Source organism: Sapajus apella, unplaced genomic scaffold, assembly GCF_009761245.1.
Source record: "Sapajus apella isolate SASKATOON/1434 unplaced genomic scaffold, GSC_monkey_1.0 scaffold97, whole genome shotgun sequence".
Lineage (NCBI taxonomy): Eukaryota > Metazoa > Chordata > Mammalia > Primates > Cebidae > Sapajus > Sapajus apella.
Genome location: NW_022437037.1, coordinates 3186137 through 3197825, shown reverse-complemented (window position 1 = coordinate 3197825; position 11689 = coordinate 3186137). Strand labels below are relative to the sequence as shown.

At 50.6% G+C, this 11689-nt stretch overlaps 1 protein-coding gene and 1 non-coding gene across 31 annotated transcripts in view; both read right to left on the bottom strand.

The window, feature by feature from the left end:
• The window catches only part of ODF2 (outer dense fiber of sperm tails 2), a 46789-nt gene extending 35100 nt beyond the window's left edge, over positions 1-11689 (bottom strand). For 2 of the 30 annotated variants that reach the window (XM_032257441.1, XM_032257443.1), the window contains exons 1-5: positions 10929-11128; positions 9756-9991; positions 6954-7044; positions 5607-5723; positions 5208-5333 (exon numbers count right to left, since the gene is read on the bottom strand). In XM_032257441.1, coding sequence (XP_032113332.1) covers positions 5208-5333; positions 5607-5723; positions 6954-7044; positions 9756-9787 — 366 coding nt within the window. In that variant the 5' untranslated portion in view covers positions 9788-9991; positions 10929-11128. Of the gene's footprint in view, positions 1-5207; positions 5334-5606; positions 5764-6953; positions 7045-9755; positions 9992-10928; positions 11177-11610 lie in introns of those variants that run through there. The other 28 variants (XM_032257453.1, XM_032257456.1, XM_032257454.1 and 25 more) reach the window with 22 other exon arrangements.
• LOC116536066 lies at positions 3572-3712 on the bottom strand. Its single transcript, XR_004262463.1, has one exon. It is a non-coding gene; the product is annotated as a U4 spliceosomal RNA (small nuclear RNA).

Here is an 11689-nt window from a genome sequence, read left to right as displayed (position 1 = left end):
TTTTTTTTGAGATGGAGTCTCGATTTGTTGCCCAGGCTGCAGTGCAGGGACATGATCTTGGCTCCCTGCAATCTCCACCTCATGGGTTCAAGTGATTCTCCGGCCTCAGCCTCCCATGTAGCTGGGATTAGTGGCGCAGCCACCATGCCAGGCTAATATTTGTATTTTTTTTTTTTTTTGAGACAGAGTTTCACTCTTGTTACCCAGGCTGGAGTGCAATGGCGGGATCTCAGCTCACCGCAACCTCCGCCTCCTGGGTTCAGGCAATTCTTCTGCCTCAGCCTCCTGAGTAGCTGGGATTATGGGCACGCACCACTGTGCCCAGCTAATTTTTTGTATTTTTAGTAAAGACGGGGTTTCACCATGTTGACCAGGATGGTCTCGATCTCTTGACCTCGTGATCCACCCGCCTTGGCCTCCCAAAGTGCTGGGATTACAGACGTGAGCCACCGCGCCTGGCTCAATATTTGTATTTTTACTAGAGACAAGGTTTTGCCATGTTGGCTGGGCTGGTCTTGAACTCCTGACCTCAGGTGATCTGTCCTGCCCACCTTAGCCTCCCAAAGTTCAGGGATTACGGAGTGAGACATTGCTCGTGGTCCTGTACTTTTCAACAAGAAGTTTTTAAGACTTAATAGCAGCCAGAATTGAGTAGTTGATTATTTTTCTGTATTTTCAAATTTCCCTAAATAAAAATAGATCTTTTTTTTTTTTTGAGATGGAGTCTCGATTTGTTGCCCAGGCTGCAGTGCAGTGGCGTGATCTCGGCTCACTGCAACCTCCACCTCCTGGGTTCAGGCAATTCTCCTGCCTCAGCCTCCCAAGTAGCTGGGATTACAGGCACGCGCCACCACGCCCAGCTAATTTTTGTATTTTTAGTAGAGACGGATGTTGACCAGGATGGTCTCGATCTCTTGACCTCGTGATCCACCCGCCTCGGCCTCCCAAAGTGCTGGGATTACAGGTGTGAGCCACCGCGCCCGGCCCTAAAATAGATCATTTTTAATAAAAGAGGCAAGAAAAAATCTTGACCTTCTTCCTCCCAAAAATAATCTTATATTCCAGGAGTTACAAGATATCAACCAAGAACCCCACATGCATTCAGCAGCTTTTGGTCTTCATTTCCTTATCCTCCCCAAACTTCTATCTCCAGGGGCTGTTCTCCTGCTGTCCATAATGGACAAGGTTGAGTTAGGGTCTCTCAGGGTCATAGGAAGCCACTGGAAAGTGGAAAGGGGCAGGCCTAAGAATGAAAGCAAAGACAGCTACTGTTTCAGCTGCTGAGAGAACTTGAGCAGGTCACCTCTCTGGGACCTTCCACCTCTAGGATTTGACCGTGAGACTGGAAGTGGCATTATGCTTTCCAGAGGGAATTATTACCCCTAGCAACCCATGCTAGGAAAAATTTTCATAGCAGCATCTCTATGGTGTGTACTTTGAAAAGTACCAAGAAGGCCAGGCATGGTGGCTCACGCCTATAATCCCAGCACTTTGGGAGGCCAAGGTGAGTAGATCACTTGAGGTCAAGAGTTCAAGACCAGCCGGGCAAACATGGTAAAACCCTGTCTCGACTAAAAATACAAAAATTAGCCAGGTGTGGTAGCACATACCTGTAGTACCAGCTACTCAGGAAGCTAAGACAGAAGAATTGCTTGTACCCAGGAGGTGGAGGTTGCAGTGAGCCAAGACTACACCACTGCACTCCAGCCTGGGTGACAGAATGAGATTCCATCTCAAAAAATAAATAAATAAAGCATTAAAACTGGACATACCTCAGAGGCAATCACTGCTTACCACTACTTGCATATTCTCCCAGAAAACGTTCTATACATACATGCGTTTATACATGTACACAGACGCCCCTTTTCTGCACAAATAGGGCTGGTCAAATGCTATATGTTGTGCATCTCCAAGCTTCATTACCATGCAAAAATATCTGTCTCAATCTTCTTGTTTTTGAGACAGGGTCTTCTTCTGTTACCCAGGCTGTAGTACAGTGGCACAATCACAGCTTACTGAAGTCTCAGCCTCCCCCTGCCAAATAACTAGGACTCCAAGTATGTGCCACCACACCCAGCTAATTTTTTATTTTTCGTAGAGGTAAGGTCTCGTCATGTTGCCCAGGCTGGTCTTGTACTCCTGGGCTCAAGTGATCCTCCTGCCTCAGCCTCCCAAAGTGTTAGGATCACAGGTATGAGCCACCACAACCAGCCTCTACCACAATCTTTGCATGGCTGCATGGTATTCCATTGTATGGATGTATCATGATATTTCTCTTTTGTTTTGTTTGAGACAGGGTCTCACTATGTCACCCAGGCTGTGGCATAATCACAGCTCACTGCAGCCTTAACCTCCCCAGCTCAAGCGATCCTCCCACCTCAGCCTTCTGAGTAGCTGGAACTACAAGCGCATGCCACCACACCCAACTAATTTTTCATTTTTTGTAAAGATATATGTTGCCCAGGCTGATCTCGAAAAGTGCCAGGATTACTGGTGTGAGCCCACCATGCCCAGCCAGATGTATCATAATTTAACCAATATTCTTCTGATGGACATTTAGGTTGCTTTCAATTTTTCTACTACAAACAACGCTATAGCAAAAAATCTACAAAAAATCCCTGTACTCTTCTGTTACATTTTTAGAACAAATTCCTAGATGAAAAACTACAAAATCAATGTTTAGACAAATGCTGCCAAACTGACTCCATAACAGTTGAATCAGGTTCACAGTACTATAAAAAATGTTTTTAGGCTGGGCAGAGTGGCTCACGCCTATACTCCCAGCACTTTGGGAGGCTGAAGCAGGCAGATCACAAGGTCAGGAGTTCGAGACCAGCCTGGCGAATATGGTGAAACCCTGTCTCTATTTTTAAAAAAAAAAAAAAGTTTTTTTTTTTTTTTGAGACGGAGTTTTGCTCTTGTTACGCAGGCTGGAATGCAATGGCGCGATCTCGGCTCACCGCAACCTCCGCCTCCTGAATTCAGGCAATTCTCCTGCCTCAGCCTCCTTAGTAGCTGGGATTACAGGCACGTGCCACCATGCCCAGCTGATTTTTTGTATTTTTTTAGTAGAGACGGGGTTTCACCATGTTGACCAGGATGGTCTCGATCTCTTGACCTCGTGATCCACCCGCCTCGGCCTCCCAAAGTGCTGGGATTACAGGCTTGAGCCACCGCGCCCGGCCGCTAAAAAAAAAAGTTTTTAAAGATTCACTGATACCCCTTATGCTTATTGGTATCAGACAGTTGTAATTTTTTAAACATTTTTCCATTCAAGAAAAATGATAGCTCATTGTTTTTGTTTTAAAAATATATATTGTGGCTTTTAATTTATATTTCACTGATTATTAGTGAAGCATATATAGTAAAAAATGTAAGGCAACATTTTTTTTTTTTTTTTGGAGATGTGGTCTCACTCTGTCGCCCAGGCTGGAGTGCAATGGCACAATCTCGGCTCACTGAAATCTCCACCTTCCAGGTTCAAGTAATTCTCCTGCCTCAGCTTCTTAAGTAGCTAGGACTACAAGCACACGACAACATGCCCAGATAATTTTTTTTTTTTTAAATTCATTCTCTGTAGAGACTGTCAAAAATTGCTAATGCCGACTATATTTCAAGTCGTCATGGCAGGGTATTGGGAAAAGTTTTCAATTAGCAATAATCGCACCTCGGATAAACCTCATTGTCTACAATACTGCCACTGAGCAAAGCTTGCCCAGATAATTTTTTGTATTTTAGTAGAGATGGAGTTTCACCGTTGTTGCTTAGGCTCATCTCAAACTCTTGAGCTCAGGCAATCCACCCGCCTCAGCCTCCCAAAGTGCCAGGATTACACGTGTGAGCCACTGTGCCCGGCCATGGCAGCTTTTTAATTTCAATATTCGTAACTTCTTATACTGGTCAGAGCAGTTCTCGTTTAATCCCAAGAAGGCCCCATACTCCCTTTGTCTCTAAGGGAAAAACTGGTAAGTCAGGGAGTCAAAACTATGAGGTAAGACTATAAACTTAAGGGAATTATTTTTGTTTTTTTTTTTTTTTTTTGAGACGGAGTTTCGCTCTTGTTACCCAGGCTGGAGTGCAATGGCGCGATCTCGGCTCACCGCAACCTCCGTCTCCCGGGTTCAGGCAATTCTCCTGCCTCAGCCTCCCGAGTAGCTGGGATTACAGGCACACGCTACCATGCCCAGCTGATTTTTTGTATTTTTTTTTTTAGTAGAGACGGGGTTTCACCATGTTGACCAGGATGGTCTCGATCTCTTGACCTCATGATCCACCCGCCTCGGCCTCCCAAAGTGCTGGGATTACAGGCTTGAGCCACCGCGCCCAGCCTATTTTTGTTTTTGATTTCTAATTTTTTTTCTTTTCACTGCTGCTATGAAATATTTTTTTTTCTTTTTTTTTTAAGAGAGGGGGTTTCACCATGGCCAGGATGGTCTCCATCTCTTGATCTCATGATCCACCCACCTTGCCCTCCCAAGGTGCTGAGATTACAGGCATGAGCCACCGCGCCCAGCCAAAAGATTTCTAATGTAATAAACTGATAGAAAAGTAGGTTCGGCGCGGAGGCTCATGCCTATAATCCCAGCATTTTGGGAGGCCGAGGCAGACAGATCACTTGAGGTCAGTTCAAGACCAGCCTGGCCAACATGGTAAAACCCCGTCTCTACTAAAAATACAAAAATTAGCTGGGTGTGGTGGCATGTGCCTATAATCCCAGCTACTCAGGAGGCTGGGGCAGGAGAATTGCTTGAACCCGGGAGGTGGAGGTTGCAGTGAGCTGAGATCGTGCCACTGCACTCCAGCCTGGGAGACAGAGCAAAGCTCCGTTTCAAAAAAAAAGAGAAAAGAAAATACATGTAATGTGGCTCCTCACAAGCAAAGCAGAGAGGCTAGAAGTACGGCCTCTAGAATAAGTCTTAACTCCAGCTCTGCTACCTTCTCTGTGACTTCAGGAAAATCACCTCTCTCTGAGCCCTGATTCCTCATCTCTGCATTGGGACAATAGGACCTCTCACATAGCAGTGTCATAAGAACTGAAGAAAATTCACATAGTTTCAGGTTTAGCAAGGCCCTCAGTAAATGGGGTCTGTTAGGACATTGCAGTAGCTACAGCTGACCGAGGTTGAGGCCTGCTAGGATCTGAGCAGTCCGAGAAGAAAAGCCTGGGCAAGGGTGAGCCTCCCCTTGCATCCCACACTTTACATTACCTCCCACTTGCATCCCACATGCCGGGCAGATGATTTTCCAGGGGGCATCCAAGGTACCTTGGTTTTCACCCGGACACTCCGCCGCAAATTCACAGTGTCCCCTTTCATTCCTCGCTTGTGAGATTTCTGTGGAAAGGGACAAACCCAGGGTCACTTCCACACCCAGCTGGCCACGGTGCCACTCTGGTGGCATCCATCTCCGACTGGCAGGATGCCTCTTCTGACTAATGTTACCGCAGCTGCTCCTGGATGACAGGCCTGCCTACCTTCTAACCTGGAAACCGGCCTCCAAGAGTTTGTTTGTCTCCCAAACCTTTGGAATCAGAGTGCGAGGAGGCTGGGCTTAGCAGGATCACCGAGATCGACAGCTACTACCTCGCCCCATTGGCATGCTCCTACCTGGCTGCTGGTCGCTGATGGTTTCGGGAGTTTTTTTATGTGGACGTGGACAGGGGTGTTCTCATCCACGTGAACATGTAAGGGGGGAGTTGAAGAGCGGTCCTTCATGGTTGGCTTCTGGCAGGTGGGGGAGGAGGACAACGCAAAAATGGTTGATCTGTGGATGAGTAAACTGGGCATAAAAACAGAGCTCACAGCCTCTGGGGGCCACCAAAAAGCCTAGCCACCAAGCGAGCAGGACAGCTACCAACTACTGGCATGCAGGCAGGGAGCAAGGTGGGAGTGTCATTCAGCAGGCTCCTGCAGAGATCCCAGCAGCAGAAGACCACCAGGAAGATTCTGGTCTACTCAAGAGAGGGTCTGCAAGACCCACCAGTTCTAGAACAGAGCCCAGACACAGGCCCCGGGGTCCTCAGGGCTGGATCTCCTATAAACCTGCTGGAATGCACAGCTCCTCCTTGGATTTAGTGAAACACAGCGGAAAGCAGGCGGATCCTTCTACACAGTGATCTCAACTGGGCATGCAGATTGGCGTGGGAAATACACAAAATGCTCAGGGTGCAGAATAAATCAGACAGCAGACAGATCAAAGACCATGAAAACAGAAAGCTGGAGGAAATGCCAAGGATGAGAAGGTTGTCTAGATCCTAAAGAAAACATGAGCAGGGCAGAACCGCAGCTACAAACCCCTCAACCACCACCAGCTCTTATCCTTCCCCCCATTTTTTAAATTTTCTTTTCTTTTTATTTTCCTTTTTTTAATTTTTGAGACGGAGTCTCACTCTGTCACCAGGCTGGAGCACAGTGGTGCGATCAACTCACTGTAACCTCCAGCTCCCTGGTTCAAGTGATTCTCCCGCCTCAGCCTCCGGCATAGCTGAGATTACAGGCACCTGCCACCATGCCCAGCTAATTTTTGTATTTTTAGTAGAGACGGGGTTTTACCATGTTGGCCAGGCTGGTCTCGATCTCCTGACCTCGTGATCCACCTGCCTCAGCCTCCCAAAGTGCCAGGATTTCAGGCATGAGCCACCACACCCAGCCCTTCCCCCTATTCTTTAAACGTTTTTTTCTCTTATTTTTCTTTTCCTGTCTTTATTGAAAAAATGTCAAGATTTTAGGATTTGACTAGAGGGCTAAGTCTAAGACAATTTCCTCACACCTGGCAGCCTTACCACAGGTAAAAATAATCAGAATTAAAAATCAGCAGGGTAGGTATCACAGCACCTAGCAGAGCACCTGGGCCGTGATGGTGCCCAGTAGGGTAAGGCACCTCCTACAAATGGTGTGCAGAAGCATTTTTAGCAGGGTGACCAAAGAGGGCTGCTACGTGAGCGTGTCACCTACCGTCACGGTTACACTTGGTGCGCCACAAGGTGTTCTCAAGACCTTTTTCTGCGTGAGACTCGTTACTCCGTTCTTCCCGCACGATGGAAACCTGCATGCAGGCACAAGAACCAGACTGTAAGCAGAGAACTAGGGCTCTCTTGTATTTTAGATCTCGTGAAATTACACACTGCCTATGGTAGCTAACAAGTTCATGGCTAGGAGAACCAGCCTAGAATTCCTTTTCTCTCCTGAGATGAGCACCAGATGTGCATGGTGTGCCCAGCAGTGGGATGGAAATAGGGTAATGGGCATTTGCAGGCTGGATATGTTTTTTTTTGGAGACAGAGTCTCATGCTGTCACCAGGTCGCAGAGCACTGGTGCAATCTTGGCTCACTGCAACCTCCACCTCCTGTGTTCAAGCAATTCTCCTGCCTCAGCCTCCAGAGTAGCTGGAATTACAGGCATGCGCCACCACGCCCAGCTAATTTTTGTATTTTTAGTAGGGACAGCGATTGCCATGTTGACCAGGATGGTCTCGATCTCCTGACCTCGGGATCCGCCCACCTCAGCCTCCCAAAGTGCTGGGATTACAGGCGTGAGCCACCACGCCCGGCCGCAGGCTGAACTTTTAACGTATCGTCACATCACACGTATTGTGACCCTTGCTGAAAAGCCTAGCTGACATCTTGTCAGATGACAAAAAGCAGGCAGCACATGAGCAGCAGCCAAGGTGCTAGTTTGGCCAAAGGTAGAAGCACCCAGGACAGTGCCTGGAGCAGAGATGGCCCTGGAGAAAGGCTCAGTGAGTGAATGACATAAATAAGAGCATCGGTGGCCATGGCTCATGCCTGTAATCCCAACACTTTTGGAGGCCAAGGTGGGCAGACTGCATGAGTCCAGGAGTTTGAGACCAGCCTGGACAACATGGCAAGACCCCATTCTCTACAAAAGATACAAAAATTAGCTGGGTGTGGTGGTATGTGTCTGTAGTCCCAGCTACTAGGGAAGCAAAGGTGGGAGAATCACTTAAGCCTGGGAGGTGGAGGCTGCAGTGAGCTGTGACTGCGCCACTGCACTCCACCCTGGGTGGCAGAGGGAGACACCATTTCAAAACAAAAACAAGAAAGAAAAAAGAAAATTTTCAAAGAGCATTAGGCTCAGGCACAAGAAGTCACTGTGATGCACGCTCATCAAATTAAGGCTCAAATATTCCCCTAAGAGAATAAAAAAGTATTTCCCAAAATATTTCACTTGCTATCCTTTAAGCTCTTAAGCAGCAGGGTTTTTTTTAATGCCATGTGTAATTCACCTTGCTTACACATATACTATACAGCTCCATCACTAGATCTACAAAGACAGAAAAAAAAAATGCAAAAGTTTAATTTGGTCCAAAATCTGTCAGCAGTATATCCAAGAACTCCAGGATGGGAAGGGACTTGGAATAACCACTTGATCCATCTCATTGCAATTTTCTTTTTCCCAAGATGGAGTGCAGGCTAGGGTGCAGTGGCCCAATCTTGGCTCACTGCAACCTCCACCTCCTGCGTTCAAGCAATTCTCCTGACTCAGCCTCCTGAGTAACTGGGAAAAGGCACGTGCCGTTATTCCCAGCTAATTTTTTTTATTTCTAGTAGAGACGGGGTTTTACCATGTTGGTCAGGCTGGGATTGCTTTGTATGTCTAGTAGAGATGGGGTTTCACCATGTTGGTCAGGCTCTAAAATTGCTAGAATTACAAAGGCATGAGCCATCGCACCGGCCCCCAAAGTTAGGGGGAGATCACAGGCTGAGTGACCTGCGGGTGGTGGGGAGGGTGGAGCAGGGATGGGGCGGTCCCAAATTATCATCTTGCCCTCTCTACAAATACTTGGGGAAAATAATGCAACATCAAAATGCATAGAAAAAATACTTGAGCACTTTGGTATGCATTTTGCTGTATGTATATAACATCTTGATTTTAAAAAGAAATATATATATATATATATGGAAAGAGAGAGAGAGAGAGGAGACTGAGAGAGAAAGCGCTCTATTGATCCTTTAGCCAAGGAATACCAAAACTGAGAAGACAGGCTTTTTTCCCTAATTATTTAGAACATTGTTCACGTAAAGCCAACAGTTTTGGGCAATCTCTCAGTGGGTTTCCTGTCAAACCACCTGGATTCCATCATCTGGCTAACTGCCACATCCACCTCTTTACATGTTATTTATTTGCACCTGGATTCCCTTCAAAAAGGCTCTGAATCAGCCAGGCGCAGTGGCTCACTCCTGTAATCCCAGCACTTTGGGAGGCCAAGGCAACTGGATCAAGAGGTTAGGAGTTCAAGTCCAGCCTGGCCAACATGGTGAAACCCCATCTCTACTAAAAATACAAAAATTAGTCCAGCCTAGTGTTGCGCGTCTGTAATACCAGCTACTCAGAGGCTGAGGCAGGAGAACTGCTTGGACCCAGGAGGCAGAGGCTGCAGTGAGCCGAGATCTCGCCACTGCACTCCAGCCTGGGCAACATAGTAAGGCTCCGTCACCAAAAAAAAAAAAAAAAAAAAAAGGCTCTGAACCTACTGTTCTATTAAGACAGTAAGAATGATCCTGCTTGCTGCCAGGAAGCTGTGATATCCGGGGAGGAAAGGAGTGTGGGAAGCAGAGCTGGGATCCTCTACGCATTTCGTTCCCCCTTCTCTTTAAAAAAGACTTTTAAATGTTTTGGTCCAGACTTTCAGCAGACAGAATGCGGAAGCTGAAAGCCTCAGGCGAGCCTGCCCTGGGGAACCCTGGCCACCTTTCCCTGCCCTCCGGCGCAGGCGCCTCCCACACCGGCAGTACCTGGGGGAGCCGCCTGAGGATGAGGCAGACATGGCTAGGCATCAAAGCCGCAAAGTGGGCAACTGGGTCAGCAGGCTCTGCTCAGGGGGACCCAGAGGGGCAGGCTTGTCAATGAGCCTCTCAAGGGGCCCGGCATCAAACGTCCTCTCTGAGGGGAGAGTGGAAGCTTTGGGAGTGGCAGTTGGATGAAAACTTGGGAGGCGCTCCTCTACTGTCCAAGTCACACAGCAACTGTCCTGCCAAAGTAGGGGGAGACAGGAGAGGCTGAGCGACCTGGAAGCAGCGGAGAGGGAGGGGAGGGAACGGGAGCAACGGCGAGGGAAAGGACCACCGCGCCCGGGCCCCAAGCGGAGGGCGGCCGGTGGCTACCGGGGGAAACCTGAGGCGCCGGCGGGCGTGTGGAGAGGGAGGGTGAGAACCGCTTGGCCCCCAGTGGGCCCCAGAGGGCCGGACCCGCGCAGGGAGCCGCACCCGCGCAGGGAGCCGCGGAGATGCTGGGCGGGGTCGGGCAACAGTTTCCTAGGAGAAGGGGCGTTCCCGGAAGAACAGGTGCCCGAGAGGACCAATAGTGTTTGAAGGAGCTAGGCGCGGAGGTGCGCCGAGTCCCGGGCGCCCAGCCGCGAGGGAAAACCGAACCACCGAGTTCTGAGCGGGTTAGACGCCGGGCTGGGAGCGGACGGGCGGGGCCCGCCGGGCAAGGGCCCCGGAGACCCGGAGACGGTGCCCGGGGACAGCGCTGCCTACGGTGGGAGGGCAAGTGACTGCCGTGCCGAGGCCCGCGGGGAGGACGAGGCGGATGCGGAGATGCCGCCGGCAGGCAGCAGAGCGAGGGACAGCGTCCGTCGGCGAAGAGAAGGGACGGCCACCCACCAGCGGGCAGGAAGGGACCGGTTTCTGCCCATAGAAAGAAACGCGAAGCCCTGGCCGTGGGCGGCAGAGGAGGAGCACAGCCCCGCGGTGGCCAGGAGAGGAAGGAGGCGGCCGGCCGCCCGTTAGCGCGAGGAGGAGAGGCCCCGCGCCGGTGGGCGGGGCGGGGGGGGCCAGGTTCTGACAGGAGCGGGACGGGCGCTAGGCGGTGGGGGCCCAGGACCCGACGGCCCCACGGGGCCAATCGCGCCGGGGGTGCGAAGGGGACGGTCGCGCCCGGGATCCCGCCAGCCGGCGGCCTCTCACCAGGAGCGACACGGCTGAGCCCAGAAACGCCGCCTTATGAAGTCGTTGAAGTCGGAGGCCAGGGCCGTGCCATGGAGACGCCGCGGCGGATGTAGTCCGGCTCTGGCGGCGGCTCCTCCCCGCTTCCGCCTCCTTTTCCGACACCCGGTCGGCACCTCGCCCATTGGCCAGTTCAAACCCCCCCGGGAGCCGCTTGGGTTTCGCCATCGAGGCCCAGCCCCTGGCGTCACAGAGATGCCCCGCCCCGCAGGTAGCACCGCCCACTTCCGGGCCACGCTTCCCGTCACCAAGGAGACGTGAGACGCATCCAGCTTGCCTTGCCGGGTCTCGCCCCCCCATTCAAGGGCTTCCCGGCTCGGCCGTGTTTTCCCTGCCTCGGATCCTGCCGGATTCCCCTGGCTCAAAGGAGCATAGGGCTCCGACGCGCTCCCCTCGGTACCCACCGAGAAACTAGGCTCACAGCGGAGCCACAGAACAAGTTACTGCGAACTGCACACTGCCTCCAGAAATCCAGCCCTGCCCCAGCCCACTTTTAGTACAGAGATGGAGTCGGTTTCTGCCAATTCCCCGGCCTCTCTACCCTGCCCACATCGCCTCTGTCTTGGCCCCAAAAGGAGGAAGGATCGGCATTCCCCTTGCTCTTCACTACCCTCTTGCACTCTATGCTGCTCTGTGTACAGACCTATTCTGATGAGGTCCTCGCTGGGCCGCCATCTTCTCAATTATGCTTCGCTGTCAGCCAGTCTTGGGAGGTTTGTCAC